Source organism: Cololabis saira, chromosome 5 (assembly GCF_033807715.1).
Source record: "Cololabis saira isolate AMF1-May2022 chromosome 5, fColSai1.1, whole genome shotgun sequence".
Lineage (NCBI taxonomy): Eukaryota > Metazoa > Chordata > Actinopteri > Beloniformes > Belonidae > Cololabis > Cololabis saira.
In genome coordinates, this window is record NC_084591.1 from 29,554,032 (window position 1) to 29,572,194 (window position 18,163).

General features: G+C 39.6%; 1 protein-coding gene across 1 annotated transcript in view; it reads right to left on the minus strand.

The window, feature by feature from the left end:
* The window catches only part of pdhx (pyruvate dehydrogenase complex component X), a 34,997-nt gene extending 24,914 nt beyond the window's left edge, over window positions 1-10,083 (minus strand). The window contains exons 1-3 of the mRNA XM_061721506.1: window positions 9,924-10,083; window positions 4,204-4,287; window positions 1,945-2,045 (exon numbers count right to left, since the gene is read on the minus strand). Of these exons, the coding sequence (XP_061577490.1) occupies window positions 1,945-2,045; window positions 4,204-4,287; window positions 9,924-10,059 (321 nt within the window). The 5' untranslated portion in view covers window positions 10,060-10,083. The remainder of the gene's footprint in view (window positions 1-1,944; window positions 2,046-4,203; window positions 4,288-9,923) is intronic.
* Window positions 10,084-18,163: the final 8,080 nt, after the last annotated feature.

An 18,163-nucleotide genomic window follows, 5' to 3' on the forward strand; every position in this document is an offset into this window, starting at 1 on the left:
TATAGTAAGTATACTCCTGGCTTTTTAGGACTAAGAATTATACAATGGTAGAAAGTGATTCCTCATGTGTGCTTTAATTGCTTTGCTGACAGTATGACAAGATGACTGTGGTGAGGGAGGTGGGGGGGGACTAATAGTTTGGTGCTGCATGGTACATTAAACATTTCATCCATCAATATAATTACTATTTAAAGCCAAATTATTTTAAATTAATTCCTGTCCAATAAAAAAAATGTTTTTCATAATTTTCAGGGCAACTCATTAATAAATACATGTGAACACAGATAATTCATGTGAATCTATGAAATCTACAAATGTTTCTTTAAAGCACAAAGAGTAAACAAAATCTTGTTAGCTAGCTAATGGAGTGAGTATTCCCACTCCCAACCCTCATTTCATAATGTAAGCAGGACCTCTCTTGTTCTCTCACCCAAAAATCACGGCTGCAAATTATGAAAGGGCCGGGGCAGAGCTTAACCCTCATAAATATCCCATACGGAGCAGGGGTTCAGTGTCTCCAGCAGTCTGTCAAGTCATTTGGCCACAGGCAGGTAATTATAGTTCCCTACCAGTACGAAATCTATTGAGTGCTTGAGGAGCCACAACAACCCAAGTACATGCCAGAGGAAATTGATGCCATTTGCCATGCCAAAAATCTATAAAAACACAGCAAATATTTGTTTGTTGGTTTTTTCCTTTTCCACAATTTCCCTCTTAAGAACACACACACACAGAGTCCATATCACAAGAAAGAGAGCGCACAAGGGTCTTATCTATTGCAAACCATCTTTCTCTGCCAGCAAAAGCCCCTACCCCCAATTCTTGGGTGGTTGCTATGGAAACTACATCATCCCCACAGTAGCCGAGGAGAGGACGGAGTAAGAGAACACAAAAGAATGGAAGCCAGTCAAGTGAACAGCATGACAGATATATACAAGTCTATGGTTCATAATTAACAAGTGATTACACTTTATACTCTTACATGACACCGAAGCCTGCATTTGAACTTGGTTGTGATGACAGATAAAGTTAGAATTCATACACATACATTATTTAATTGAAACTAGATCCACCCAGCAAGCATGTCAGCAGCAATACATGGTCAAACAACATGTATGACTGGATAAGGCGCCCTTAGATCTATCCATGACTTTTTTTTTCTTTTCTTTTTTTTTTTTATAAAAGGCTTAATACAAAACCAAAACTTTTCAGTTTATTACGTGGTTTTGGAGAGGGAATTTATTTTCGCTTAAGGAAAGGATGAGACCCATTTCTGCCCACTTTATATATTGTCACCACATAGCAGTTTTCAAACCCATAGTGTGTTAAGAAAACGTCATCTTTCTTTTCAAACATCTGGTGGAGTCTTGGAGAAGGACAAATGGTCGCTCAGTATTTGGCAGTCTATTAAAAATTCAAACAGCAGATAGTTCACTGAATAGATGGAAAGTGGGAAATATTTGTCAGTGAAGACATGTCATTAAAGCCTGCTGTCGTAAATCTGTCTCATCTCTCTTATATGCAAAGCAGATTTAACGAGCAAAGCCAATTAAGACGGTCAGGGAAGGAACCCTGACGTCTGTAACTGAAATATGCTACCTTCATACAAACATGTCAAACTGGTCAGATCAAAACTTCTACACAGACTGCCTTGATGGTGATTTTATTTTAACTTTAGTAATTTCTTCTTCTATTTTAATTCATTTAATTCTTTTTTAAATCCATTACTAGTGTGTAGCCCTTTTAGAAAGAGCAAGAATAACACATTTCTCATTCTACTGCTGGTATGGTGAGAATAACATTTAAAATCAAATACCCATCAAAGCATTCAAATACACATACAATCTTCCAGTTTTATAGATTATGTTGCAAAAACCATTATCTGAAATGAGGTATTCCTGATGTTTACATGTTTTTTTTTTTCCTTTTTCTTTGTTAACTCACCAATATCTTTGCCATGATACCGTCATCATTAGAATCCATGGTAACCACAGCCTTATCGGTCTCAATCTCACAAAGGGCATCGCCCGCTGCCACTGCTTCACCTGTGCAAAGAAAGGCATAACATTTATTTGGCATTCACGTGGCCTACTGAACAATATTTTCATTATCAAAGGGTTTTTTGACATCAGGTAAAGTGTAAATTGTACATTTGGTGTTGGTATTGTCATCTGCTCCTTTCCAAAGGCTTTGCATGCAAATGCACACACAGCAAATTAAAAGCTAATAGACAGACTTTCCTTATTAGCTTGAGAGCAAAATTAATGTTTCATGAGAAACAATGTTAGATTGTGAGATGCTGCAAGGCTGATGGAGGGTGAGATCATTGCTTATCCTTCAGGGTTCCAAGTAGATTTCCACTTGTACATCCCATTTAAGAGTTTATATACAGTATATTAGCAATGAAAGACAGTAGCAATTATTAGGAACCACTGGTTCTGCTCCATGTTGTTTGAGCAGCAAAAATCAGTTTCCAGAGAAAAACACCAACAAATGGACATTATTGCCTTCTTGAAAAGCAGAGGATGAAAAAGACTTATATAAAGTTTATACTTTATTTGTTGGACTTTCTTGCTACATTTTAGAAATAAATCGTTTCATTATGAAGTCACAGAATATTTGCCCTTACCGTATTTTCCGCACTATAAAAGGCACACTTAAAATCCTTAATTTTTCAGAAAAAAAAAAAAAAAAATATTGGCAGTGCGCCATATAATCTGGTGCGCACGATGAATTATAAATTCAATGTATGAATTTTGTTGTGCTTACTGACCTCGAACCAATTTTATGTGATACACTGGGCTCAAAAATCTGTCAAAATGTTATAGTGCGACTTTGGTGAGCAATAAAGCTGCTCCGCTTGATTGAGTCACACATTTACAGCTGACACAGGGACGACGGAACCAAGTCGGTCCTTGGTTGGATACGGGTTGCAACTAATAACTAATTATGTAGCGCTGGCAAGCAACCATCATCCAACATCTAGTCCATGTTACCTTACTATTAGACGTCAAGCCAACGTTTGTTTTTTCGTGTAAACACAAAATATTTAAATCTATATCATAATCCAATTAAAATCAAATGTTGGAGTTTTTCCAACCTCACACTAACTTCAGGTGTCTGTTATCGCTGGCGATGATGAACCAATCAGAGAACAGTATGACACTTAGCTCCGCCACTTTCTATTTGTGGAAGATGAATGATTTAAAATGTGAGTGTATTTTTCTGTATCAGTTACAACTGAACGATATTCTGAGTTATTGTGAATGAGTGGAATAAAGTTTGACTGGTTGGCTTCGCTTTACATATGGTTTATCATGCACCTTATAACCCAGAGTGCCTTATGTATGTAAATAGCATTTGGGGGCCAATACATCTAACAGGCAGAGTCATAACCAGGTACAGTGTGGGTGAATCCTCCACATGGCCAACATGTACATGTTGAGGTGAAAAGAAGAGGTGAATATATAACAAAAAAGATTGCGAGTTGTAAAGATGTGACAGTCGGGTCACATATCAATTGCTTTAAAAAGCTTGTAGACTGAGTATTATTCTGGTAGGTTTCAAAGACAGGTAAAATATAAGACCGTGCTATAATTAAAAATAAATAACTGTAAATAAACCATCAACTAATGCCAGAAGAAAACTGAATTTATATACAGCCCAAAGATGTGTAGAATATAAAAGAGAAAAGGTGTAAAAAATGTATTCTTGAGGTGCTGCCTTGGAAATGAGAATTGTTCACCTTCCTCCTGTTTATCATGTACACATACATCTCACCCCACAGCCACAGAAGCACATGGCAACACACTACAGCAGCCAATCAGAATTCAGCATTCTGCCTCCTGATGAATGATAGTGTGCCTGAAGCACCTGGCTGAGCAGAGTTGCTAAGCAGTGATAAACAGCGACTGCTTTGCTTCTTAAGCCAGTCACCTACTGAGACCTTCAGGTGACCCACTACTCGAGACTCTTTGTCTTAAAAAGCAACACGGTGTCATGGAGTTAATTAATGCTGCTGCCAGTCTATCATAGAGACAAATAGGAATGCAAAGCAGTTGATTCAAACACACCAGGCTGAGGATGTTAATTGCTTTATTTATTTAGCATTATAAAGAGCAGCCAAATTTAGGCATTTTAGCAAGAAAAATAAATTCCTGTAGAGCACTGTGATGAATCTTTATGCCATCATGTTTCCCTTACCTTCCTTCTTCAACCACTTGACTATGTTACCCTCCTCCATAGTTGGTGAGAGAGCAGGCATTTGCACCTTGAGTGGGCTGACACCTAGTGGATAGAAAGAGAGAATATTTTGCATAAAGACTGTGGCAACGACACCGCCAACATGTACATGTATATACATTTAGATCAAGAGCCTTGGAGCCAGGTTTTTCAACTTTTAACTAACTTACATGGATGTCAAAATAAATCGAACAACAAGGCCAGAGACAGCAGTGATTGGCTGCAATGAGAGCTCAAGGCATAAACATGTCCATCTTGCAGCTGCAGACCACAGGAAGAAACACTGCCACTTTGAATGAAGTGTATTAATAGCAACGACAGGTCATTTATGTGTATGTGATCCAAACTGACAGCATCCTAGTTGCTACAAGAGGCTTTCATGCTGTTGCAGGCAGTTAAGCCTAAATGAAAGCAACCCGATGTCACAAACAGCAGTTGATCTGAGGGGCCAGAGACCAACCCGTCCTGAAAAACAGGATGATTCTGAGTAGTCAATGTATTCCTCATTATGGCTTAACTTGTCCCTCACTATCCTCAACCCCATGACCTGTAGATTAATCTCAGCAATACACCTTGAAAGAGGTTTCGACTCTAAGCAGGACCTGAGGGAGACCGACGTGATGACAGGAGTCTTTCCAATGAGCTATGAGGATGCATTTGTGTATCCTTTGCCCCTGTATGCCAGTTGCTAAACCACTGATACAAAGATCAAATAAACATGTCTGGCATAGACATTGTAATAAAGTGGAAGATTGCAATAAAAAATATAAATAGTATGCTGCTATGTCACATGTTGTACTTTACTGAAATGTACTTAATGGCATGACCCCCCCCCCTCCAGTCAAGTGGGAGCCAAAGGAATTTTAAAGAGAGATCAGAAATGTATACATTTGAGAAATCAGATGAAGAGTAACTATCAAGGTGACCAGAACAACACACAAATATAAGATGCAGATGCATCACGGGTCATATCAAATAAGACATAAAAGAACAAGTAGTTTCAAGGTTTGCACATTACACTGCTTAAAAAACAATACCACTTTGTCTGCTTTTTACATCAAGTGTTATTAATTCTTTGTAATAGATGCTACATATACATGCACACTTTTTCTCAGAAAACACTAGACAAACTCTATGACACAAAGACAAACCTTAATGCTGTGTTACTTGTTTGTTTGGTTTTTAAAACATAATTACTTCATTTACAATTACTACAATCACTTTAGTTATTCATGGCATGAGAAACAGAGGTGTAATGCATGATGTTAAAACTACTGCATTCCAGTGAAGAAGCTGGAATACTCTTGCAATAATCAGTCTGGTCATCATCTCATTGGAAAACTTACAAAATTCGACCCGTATGTGATGTTAGGTTCTGTTTGCCATGTGCTGCTGCCATCTGCTGGATGCTTGGCAACATAACAAAACTAGAGTGTGTTTAAATTCGACCAGAACATTGTTATAATAGCCTTTTTTAAGTTAACAAAACAAAAACAGACCTGGAAAATTAAGACTAACAATCACTGTTTATCTTTTAATATCGTTAAGTTTGGCTCAACTAGCCTGAGCATATAAAACATAGACAAAAAAACCAAACATTTATTTTAAATGACTACCACTGCTTAACTTGAGAAAATTTAAATCTCTCTAAATAAGTAGATTCTCCAATTCTCCATGTCTTTGCTACCCTAATCTTCAAGAAATTAAATTTTTATATTTTTTTCGTCCCCAAAGCACTGAGTAAATAAAACCCAACGTGTTTAAATGGCATGAAGTAGGAGTTGCCTTGTTCCTGATTAGTGAGCGGGGACCAACCTGCAAAGCTGGAGCTTGGCTTTACCTTCACCCTCCAGCAGGTGGCGCTGTCCAGCCTGCAACCTGCGACTATCAAACATTGCTCTGTTGCGCAAAGAATGGTTCTAATACTGGATTGATTCAGCCATAAATGTTTGAAACGAAATACACTTTCCATGAAGAGTAAGTAAGCCATTTTATACAACCTTCACTTAATCTTTTTCAACATCAGGAATAAGGTGATGAAACACCTGGAAGTGGCTCCAGTCCGGAGTAGTGTTTACTACTAGGTGGCCTCTCCACCTAGTCCGTTTTCAACTTCTCCTTTTTCATATTTTTCTAACACGGCACGCAAATTGCCTTTAAAGCCCCACTGCACGACACGTGTGGCCAAGCTCAGTTTCTCCAGCAGCTTACATGCTGCAGATGGATGGATACAGCAGCCTGACCTTGCTTTTCTGACAATGTAGAAGTTAAAAGTATAATTCCTAGCTACAATGTTTGATTCTTTTCATAGTATCTCGTAGAATTTACGTAAAATATTAACAAGATTAAAAAAGGGATTTTTAAACATCTTTGAACATGTCTACATGGGAGCATTAATGTGTGATTGAGATTTGGTATTGATCCCTTCCCCTATACGAGTGGGCGAAGGGAACCTCTTAACGGCAGTACGTAAGAGGGAGCACATAACTCCCATCCTAACCTTCCTCCACTGGCTGCCTGTGCATTTTAGAGTCAATTTTAAGATTATTTTATTTGTTTTTAAATCTTAAAATGGTCTGGCCCCACTTTACCTCTCTGAGCTCCTTCACCCCCCCACGCTCCTGCTCGGTGCCTCAGGTGAGCTGATCTGCTGCTCCTGGAGGTACCGAGGTCAAAGCGGAAGCTCAGAGGGGATAGAGCTTTTTCTGTTGCCGCTCCAAAATTATGGAACGAGCTTCCTTTAAACATTAGACAAGCCTCCTCACTGTCCATTTTCAAAACTCGTCTTAAAACCCATTTTTATACCTTGGCTTTCAACCCTGCGACTGAGACTCTGAGACTCTGCTCCTGTTTTAGTGTTTTTATGGTTTGTTTTTAAGTTTTAATTTGTTTTAAAAACAACAAACAATTATTTTAGTATTTATTTCTTGTTAATTGTCGTTTTATTTATTTGTGTACAGCACCTTGTTTCAGCTGTGGTTGTTTTAAAGTGCTTTAAAAATAAAGCTGAGTTGATTTCAATACAGGATTTCTTGTTTTATTTGACCTTTTTACAGAGAGAGCGGTTAACATCCAACAGGAAAGCAAAGGTTAACACCAAATAATGGTCACCATTTATGTACTTTCCCAGACTGATTCTGCTGAATTCTACTGCTTTGGCTTCACAGTAATATTATTTCATCTGCTGGCTCATTGTCAAGGTGGCAACAATCACTGTACTTCTTATGTATGAAAAAAATCACTGTCTATAATTTTAGAAACACCTGCTTGTGCAGCCTGTTATGACAAGCCAGTTGACATTACAAACGCATGACATCAATGACGTAATAGAAAACAAAAAAAACAACTAAATGCCACAGTAAGAAGTTAAGTCACCAACTATGTGCTACCAGAAGAGGCTGATTCTACCTTGGCATTAATAGCACAACCCTCTAAAACCCTACTGGAACGATAAAACACTATTTTCTAAAATATATTTCTTTATTCATAATTTGGATGATGGTGTGGGTGAGCGTTCTCCAACACGACAGGTTTAAGTGTCACACTGGTGTTCAAATGAGATGAGAGGCGGTGACTTTGAAGGCAGCCTTGGTTATTCAAATTAACGTGTTGCTCATCGTACCATTAAATCTGCACAAAGAAACTTTTGTCAATTTAAGCTTAGCGAGTCTCCCTTTAGGCGTAAAGGTTAAATCGCTACGATATTACTCATTTGGTTTCTTACTCAATCATTTTCTCTTCTAACATTGCTTTCTTGAGTCTCTTAATCATCTTTTTAATGACTTCCACTGTAGCTCTGTGAGCGTGTTTAATCATTGTGACATTGTTATATAAAGTTATATGCAATTGTCTCAAAAGAGGATGAGAGTTCAAAAAAATTGAAATTTGTTCTTTAATTTGAGAGAAAGTCGTTTGTGCTGCTTTAAATGACTCCTTGTGCTTTATGATCTTGGGGAAGACTGCTCCCATCTGCAGAGCAATGATTAAAAATGGGATAAAAGCAATAGCTTATTTTTTTGTCATAAATGTTGTCTTCCATGGTTACAGGTTTCTGTAGCTTACAACTGCAGAGGTTAAATAAGCAGACCGGTACGGTAGCAAGTGGCTCAGAGGATATCAGGCATGTTGCATTATAAAATCAGTAACCAGTGAACAATAAACAACTATGTTTGAAATGCCGTGAGGTGCACCTTAGGTTTCTGCCTCTACACCAGTCATGAAATCATTGAACTGGCTTCCAGTGAGTCAAAGGATAGAGTTTAAAATCTTGCTGCTGGTCTACAAAGCACTGAATGGTCTTGGACCAAAATCCATGCTTGATCTGTTAGTTCCCTATGAAGCTCCCAGACCCCTGAGGTTCATCTGGATCTGGTTTGTTGTGTGTCCCAAGAACCAGAACCAAGCAAGGTGAGGCAGCGTTCAGTTATTCTGCTCCTCACCGGTGGAACAAACTTCCTGTAGACCTGAGGTCTGCTCCAACTGTCAGCTCCTTTAAATCAGGGCTAAAAACATTACTGTTTACTGAAGCATACTCTTAAAGGAGCCGTCTGTAAGAAATGGCCAAAACTGGTACTGCAGTCACTTTCAAAATATTGTTGAGCATAAATATGACGACTATATGTCATCCACTAACTGCCCAAAAACTGCAAAAAGAGCTGCTATCATATTTATGTGTTATTACATTATCGGCACCAGTTATTACATTTTGAAAGTTTTTTTTTAATACCAAGGCCAATAACGTAATAACCAGCCAATAATGTAATGCCTTATTACATTATTGGCAAAAAGTTATTACGTTATTGGCTCAAAAGTTTTATTACATTATTGGCACATTATTACACTATTGGCTTTATTACATTTGAAATGGCCAAAATTATTACGTTATTGGCAGTTATTACATTATTGGCCGTTATTACGTTTTTGGTTGTAACAAGGCCAAAACAAAAAATGACAACATAAACATCAGTTGAGGGCTGCAACTCCACTTTTTAAACTGGAATATCCTGGCTTGAGTGCTGTTGTCAGTGACATAAGTATTTGAAATGAACATGATTTGTAAATGTCTGTTGACATATCGGGGTCATTTTATGATTCGTTTTATTATTGCTCTTACATACAGCTCCTTTAAATTAAATACTTACCTGCTGTACTCTACAACTTTTTATTATTTTACCTCTTTTCTTATCATTTTATTTGTTATTTACTGTTTAATTGTGTCTTGCAGCTTTTAATATTGATGTAAAGCACTTTGAATTACCTTGTGTTGAATTGTGCTATATAAATAAACTTGCCTTGCCTCCATAAGATGATTTACGTTGATGTTTTAACACTTCCAATCCACTGCTGTTAGACTTGTCTCCTCTTGTCTTGTACATGAAATGTGCTTCACAATCTAATTTTCCTTGCCTGAAACACAACAGTGTGTTTTGATAAATCCATCCCTCTACAAGGACTTATTTACAGCTGTATGTAATGGTGCTGCCTCCATTGCCGATTATGACACTCTCAGCTGCTTCATTCCACCTGATAATCGTCATTCAGACGCTGTATTATGACATAGTATCCCTTTGGGTGAACTACTTTTAACTGTCATGTCAGGAGAAAACATTGACGCAGAAAAAGGACGCTTTGAACGAAACAGCTACATAACGACAACAAATGCCAGCAATGGCAGCACTCACCGAGCATCCATGGGGACTGGAACAAGTGCCTGACTCGGTCCTGGCAGGACTGTGTGGGCCAAGAAGGTTTGTTAAAACTAGACAATCTGAGCCCAAATAAGACTCCCCTACGACCCAGACGCAAGGAGACCGCCATGTTGTCGTCCTCCGCGGCAGAGGCGTCCGCCGCAACGCCTGATCATAAATCTAAAGCCTGAATTATGGTTCCGCGTTAAATCGACGAAGAGGTTACGCCGTAGTGTACGCGCGTCGCTGCGTACCTTACGGCGTAGCTTCTGCGTATCTTCTGCGTTGTTGTAACGCGGAACCATAAATCAGCCTTAACTGAGGACGGTGTATATTAGAAAGAGAGGGTCATTTCTTAAAATAAGACTGAGCTTGGGAGACGTGTAAAGCACAGAAAATACTCCCAGACGTACAAGCACCTATGGGTTGTGAAAAAAAATATTTTATTAGCATAAAAAAAGTAGATGGGCGACTTATTTAAAAATCACTGAGCAGGCAAGAAAAAGAACCTTCCTGTCGGACCTTCAAAAGCTGACGCTTTTTATGGAACCTTTATTGGACCCACTTCAATTTATTAACATTTTGTATTTATAACTTTTATATGTATTACACACATATATATATATATATATAAATATATATATATATATATTTACTTATTTATTTATTTATTTTTTACAAAGAATTTTAAGTGTAAAATTGCCACTATTATTGTTGTCTGTTGTTATATTTTTGTATTGTTCTACTTTTCAATTTAAAAAAAAACAATACTAGTCTTCTCCAGACTCCAGAGAGGAAAGCGGTCTTCCCTCATTTACAGTATCTTTCTCATAAGGAAGGAAGGAGGAAATGATGGTGTCTTTGGTATTTTGCATTCATTCATTCATTCATTCATTCATTCATTCATTCATTCATTCATTCATTCATTCATTCATTCATTCATTCATATTCCATTGTGACACCAGTCACATACAGTACACTGGACAAATCACCAGTCCTTCTCGGGTATTTCATTTCATTTCATTCTTGCATTGTATTTTGTATGTTTAATTTCTTTTTTTTAGGGCAGCACTGTTGCCAGCACAGCAAGAAGGTCCCCGGTTCGACTCCCAGGCCCCGCAGGGTCTTTCTGTGTGGAGTTTGCATGTTCTCCCCGTGCTTGCATGGGTTTTCTCCGGGTACTCCGGTTTCCTCCCACAGTCCAAAACATGCATATTAGGTTAATTGATGATTCTAAATTGCCTTTAGGTGTGAGTGTGAGTGTGTCTGGTTGTTTGTATGTGGCCCTGCGATGGACTGGCAACCTGTCCAGGGTGTAATCCCTGCCTCTCGCCTGAAAATAGCTGGGATAGGCTCCAGCAGACCCCCGTGAACCTGCAAAGGATAAAGCGGGTATAGATAATTGGATGGAATTTCTTTTTTTCTTTTAAATTTGATTGATATCTCTTAAAGACCTTTGGGCGTTACCTTGACCTGGGTGGCTGTGGTTATGTACACCACCTTATAGTTTATCTCCACAGTGTGTTTTATCTTTACAATTTTTATCTTTGTACAGTCTGGCAACCAATAACATAATAATGACCATCATAGATCTTGGTATGGTAATAATTTTGGTTATTTTAAATGTAATAAAGCCAATAATTTAATAACTTGCCAAAAAACTTTTTATCTGTATTATTTGTTGGGGTTTTCGAATAAGCGTGTACTCTAAGAGTCTCCTGCACAAAAAATCCTATGCACCCATACAAGTGGACAAATGGTAATAACCATTCTAATGTAACAAGGTTTTTGAATTGATTACGTAATAACATTTTCAATGTTGTAATATGTTATTAAAATCCTGGTTGGTTATTATGTTACTGGCCTAGCATTTTTTAAATCCTTTAAAAATGTAATACTTGCAGTGAATTATGTAGAAATACCTAAATGGGACTGCATTTCTATGTATGTGCTCAATAATAAAATCAATTTCAAATATGCTCAAAGACTATCTTAACTATCTTGGCTGAGGTTTATGGAGGATCAGAAGTGTTGCAGGTCTAATAAAGTATTTTGATTATTTGGAAATAATGATATAAAGAAACAGAACTGCAAATTAATTAATAAGTCCTCAAATTCAAATTTATAAAAGATTTTCTTAATGTATAGTCTAATAATAATTTTAAAAGGAATTAATTAAATAATGATACATCATTCTTAAATAATTATATATAATTAAATAATTAAATAAATTAAATAATGCAATTTTCAACAAATATTTGAAAATGCATTTTCTTCATCTTCTTTTCCTTTTGGGTGTTACCTTCAGAGGTTGTCGCAGTGAGTCATCCATCTCCATCTAACTCTATCCTTTATCTCTCACACTAACTAAATTAAATTCCTCTTTCATTATGTCCACAGGTTTCCTTTTTGGTCTTCCTCTAGGACACCCTCCCTGTGGTTCAAACCTAATCATCCTTCTACAAATATATTCATTATCCTTCCTCTGTACATGTCCAAACCATCTCCGTCTGGCATCTCTGACTCTCTCTCCAGAACATCTAACATGCGCTGTCCCTCTGATGTACTCATTCCTGATCCTATCCATCCTCGTTACTCCCAAAGAGAACCTCAACATTTTAAATTTTGCTACTTCCAACTGTGCCTCCTGTCTTTTCCTAAGTGCCACGGTCTCTAAAACCTTACAACATCGCAGGTCTCACCACCGTCTTGTGCACCTTTTCTTTAATTCTTGCTGATACTGTTTTATCCACCTATCAATCCAGACATTTTTCATTACCCATTCCAACCTGCTTGTGACCTAGTTGGAGTGGGTGGGGGAAAGCACATGCAAGCAGGTTGCAAATGTTTGGAAATGCTTCTTCATCTTATCCACTCTCTCCATGGACTGTTGACCGTCTGCTCCCTCTAGGCTCATTGTTCCACTCGGGACCATCTCATTCACACACATGCTTTCTGTCTTTAAGGCAACTACAAACGCATGGAGTGCTGCTGGGTGTAAGAAAAGTATACTTCAGGTGCTCTTCGGCATGGGGATCCAAAAGATTCAAAAACAATTTGGAAAAACCGAGGCACTCAAGAAGTTAGAAAAATTAAAAGGCCTTTATTAAATCATGGCTTAGAAAAAGTTAAAATGCCTAGAAAAAGTTAAAATGCCAACATGTTTCGGCCATGTAGGCCTTCCTCAAGGCAGATAGCAAAGAAAGAGAGGTCTCCTTCAGGCTGCTCTTTATACACAGGTGAGAAGTCACATGATCAGCTCAGGTAAGCAGTCACATGGTCAAATCAGGTGGTATCTATTAACCTGGTAGGAACAAACAGGCACATTAATCAGATGCAGAGGAGACCAAACAACCAATCAGCATAAGTATAGCAAAGAAAGTAACAAACAGCCTAAGCTGTCTTGCTGTGTATAATCTTCGTTCCTCTCTTTTCCAGGGCATACCTCCATCTCTTTAGATTTTCCTTCATCCGCTCCCTGCTCTTACTACAGATCACAATGTCATCTGCAAATATAATCCATGGAGATGCCTGTTTTACCTCATCTGTCAGGCTGTCCACCACAGCAAATAAGAAAGGGCTCGGACTTGGTATTGCTGCAGTCCCAGCTGCACCTAGAACATCTTCCTCACTCTTACAGCACACAATACCACCATCTAACAACTCCTATATATATCCTACACAAATCATACATACTTGTCTGCAACTCCAGACTTCCTCATACAGTAGGCCTACCATAGCTCCTCATTGGCACTCTGTAATACGCTGTCTCAAGGTTTGCAAAACACAATGCAGCTCCCGCTGACCTTGTATGTATTTCTCTATCAACATCCATCCATCCATTATCTATACCCGCTTTATCCGTTGCAGGGTCATCGGGGTCTGCTGGAGCCTATCCCAGCTAATTTCAGGCAGGGGTGCACCCTAGACAGGTCGCCAGTCTAGCGCAGGGCCACATATAAACAGACAACCAGACACACTCACGCCTACAGGCAATTTATAATCATCAGTTAACCTGCTATGCATGTTTTTGGACTGTGGGAGGAAGCCGGAGTACCCGGAGGGAACCCACGCAAGCACTGGGAGAACATGCAAACTCCACAAAGAAAGATCCCCGCCGGGCCAGGGAGTCGAACCGGAAACTTTCTCGCTGTCAACATCCTCAAAGCAGAAATTGAATGGGACTTTTTAAAAATGTGCTCAATTATCGATTAATCTTTGATATTTTATATATAATAAATATAGATAATATAAAATATAATGCACTATACAAAATACTAAAGAACATTGTTTTTCTGTTTATTTTTATGAACATTTACCAGACATTAACCGTTTTGTAACAAAGTAAAAATAGATGAACTGAGGAAGTGGAGCCTGAAATCGCAAACTAAAGATTTAATCAGTACAATTTGAAACTCACCCGTGACATAAATAAAATTACTCAAGCCTACTGATTTTCATTAAGAAAAATCAGCATGTCAACATGCTAAGTTGGCAGATGCAGACGCAGCTTATAGTGACTATATTGTCAATCGGAGCCAATCGGAATCCTGGAAAAAAACATCAACAAATGACACGTGGCCAAACAAATTGTAAACACAGGTCGCACACATGATGATGGTGACGTTTCTGTCGCATAATGTGACATTCTGAAGCCTAAGGGTGCTTTCACACCTGTACCGTTTCAAGCAGTTGTTCCGATACAGGGAACGTTTCCCCCTAAAGATCGGAACGTTTGGTATATGTGAACACAGCAATCGCGCTCTGAAACGGTACAAAACAAGCGTTCCGAGATCGCCTAGGAGAGGTGGTCTCGGCCCGATTCCAATCGAGACCTGAAACGGTTCATTTTTTTTATTTGGAGTGAGAACATAATCCACACAGCAACCGAGACAACTCCATTCATTGTGTGTGTGCTGCCGCGGCGCAAGGAGAGGAGTCGGCCCAGCTTCCACCACCTTCTCTCCTATTGGACATGCGAGATGTCTTCCCAGCACGGCACAAATTAAACTTTGTTTGAAATTAAACAATGTTCAATTCGGGCAGGGTTTGCACAGCCCAAACCCGGCTGCAGCAGGCGCCCTCTCGTCCGCTGCCGGGCTCCGCTCTGCGCCGAGTGCACATAAATGAATGGGTAAAGCCTGATTTATGGTTCCGCGTTAAATCGACGCAGAGCCTACGCCGTGTTCTATGCCGTAGGCTCTGCGTTGGTGTAACGCAGAACCATAAATCCGCCAAAGCCGCGGCTGCGGTCTGCGCTGCGCTGAAAAGGGCGTGTTGTTTTTCCCGGGGTGCGGAAGAGGAAACTCCTTCCGCGTTCATTTGACCAATCAGAGAGCAGCTGCTTCGCGCATGGAATTTGTTAACAGCTTTGAAACGGTACAGACGTTTGCCTTGTGAACACAAACCCCACGAACGAGAAACGGAACAACTGTATCGGTTCAGCCCCTGAATCGGAACAAAACAAACGGGCCACAGGTGTGAAAGCACCCTTAATCTCTGTTTCCCTCTGTTTACAAGCAAACGTGAAGTTGGAATTTTTGCAAATCTGCACTTTGGCCGGAGTTTTCAGGAATGATCGGTTTTGGTGACTGAGCTTCGTTTTTATGTAAACAATCGGCCAAAACGCATGAAAACACCACCGTTTTTGCTATCTTTAAACGGGGCATAAGTCTCTTTCTTTTCTCTCTGCCTACAGACACTCCTTCTGACCAAGAGTCGCCCAGTTTCCATTAGCACCCCTTAGGTCAACAGCGCTGATGGCAGTCGTAGTTAACCCAGGCCTCGACCAGTCCAGCACGGGGGTCATGGGTTTTGTGATCCACGTGTTTAGTTTGGCATATGTTTTACATCAGATGACCTTCCTGACACAACCCTCTGCGTTTATCTGGGCTTGAGAGTAAGCTCAGTTACATTCTCATTAATGCCTGTGGTTTAGCACAAAGTAGAAAAAGGTGTGGAAACTAACGGCAAAAGTGAAGCAGAGATAACTGGAGCACTTCTGGCTGTGACATAAAAACTGGGAGAGTGGCTTCAATAGATCTCCTAAAAGTGGAACAGCGAAGATCCCAGCCTCTTCACCAGAGCACAAAGGGGAAATCACACCGATTTTGCAGGTCATAATTATGGAATATCTGCTTGTTGATTTCTACTTAAAGGGGACCTATTATGGCATTTAATGTATATTTTAAACAGGCCTTGAATGTCTAAACAATCTAAAGCTTGTTTCTTCTACATAAAACAGAAATTCAGGCTGTGGGCCATGTCTCTAGTTTTACCGCTTCTAACCTCCTTCTCCATGACGGATTTTGAGGGGAGGGGAGGCTATGATAATGAGGCTCTGTGCTGATTGGCTGCCTGAATGACGTGTAGCAGGGGAGGGCACAAAGCCTCTCCGGGCAGAAGAGCAGCGGCTCCGTACACAAAGCGTGTCCCATGCGAGGGAGCTTCGGCGACAAAATAAATTCCATTGCTTTATTTTTTTTGTATTGAACTGTCCTAACTGGCTGCGAGTTTAACGGTTTCAGTGTGGACAGAGAGCGTCCGATGTCACGCAGCTCGACGCGATAGTCGGACACTCGCATGCAGTTACACGGTGTAAACGGATCTTAAGCCTGAATTACGGTTCTGCGTTAAATTGACGCATACACTACGCCGTAAGCTCTGCGTTGGTGTAACGCAGAACCATAAATCAGCCTTTAGTTAACTGACCGGGTCACCTCGTCTTCACACTAATTCACACAGGAAGATTTAATTGAATTCTAAACAGGTACACCACAGTTATTTTACTCCGATTCCTCATCATTTCATTTCTTATGTTACAACAAGACAAATTAATCATGTTAACTGTAAAGAAATCACAACACTGAAGGTTCACAAATGGCAACTTTATTGTTAAAAAAATAAGAACATAAGTTGTATATAAATAACATGTATGCACTATTGCTGGCTCAAGGAAGGACCGTGCGTCTTCTGAAGGTGTCGTTGAACAGCTTCAGGTGCATTGCTTGGAAGATCTGAAACCATAAACAGAAGAAAAATGTATTACTAATAGAGCTCCGGTGTTACCTAACACTCCGTTAGGTAACACCGGAGCACTGGAGCTGCTCACCGATCCGGTCCGGTGAGTGGCCCCCCCGGTGCTCCGAAGCTAAGCTAAATACTTAGGCCATGCAAAGATCATACTTGTAGACAAATATAAATAACATAAAAAAATTAACGTCACTTACCGCTGACTCGTGTGCAGTTGCCGGGTCCGTACTGTGGGCACTGATCCTTTTATGAGGGTAAATGTCAATGCAAAAACTGTCCCTCGCTGTGGAAACAGTCACCGCTTCCAAACAATGGCGGACGCTCCAGCCGGCGGAGTTGGTTGTGGGCGTGGTTTTAGCATCGGAGGACGACCTATGGAAATCTGCACCTATCGTTACGTAACGATAGGCGCAGATTCTGAACGGCTCGTAGAAGTCACATGACACTGGAAGATTCATCCGGGCTGGGTGTACAGACCCTGCAGAATTTCGTGGCTTTACATCTTTTCTGTGTTGGCAGGGTGAGGGGAGACCACTTTATATATGTTAAAGCAAGAAAAAATGTGTTTTTCATTATAGGTCCCCTTTAAAAAGGCGTCTGTGTAAACAAGGAAATACAGGGTGAATTACTCATCAAAAGTTGATGGGGAAGTAAACGGACTTTCCAAAAACATCAGCAGGAACTCATTGATAAAAAGTATAACAGAAAAAAAAATCATTGCACTTTCAAAAATACTTCCTCATTTTTCTGTTATATTAAGAAGTGTAGAAATGGCTTACAAGTAAATCCCTTTTTATCAATAGTTTATGAGAGCAAAGCGACCATAAACCAGGGTTTTTTTTGTTCAATGTCTCAGAATGAGTTATTTGGAGAATTTAATTACACAATGTGTGTTTATACTGTTGTGGGCAGTGTGAAACTGCAGCGGGGACACAGCTCTAATCAGCCAAAATCACAATTTGGGCTGATTGCCTAACAGGTCCATTTGAGTGTGAAGAGAGAGTGACAGGGGTTCTTGATAAGACGGGACAGGGTATCTGTTGAGAGAACACAATAGCGCCTCTGAGCAGGCAGACACATACAAAATGCCATCTGGCTTTCTTCATGCCCATGCTTAGGCTATCTTTTATCACTTCCTTGTCTGTCCTCCAGTATGTATCTGATTGAATTAATGTGCTCCCTTTTAAATGATAAAATAGCCC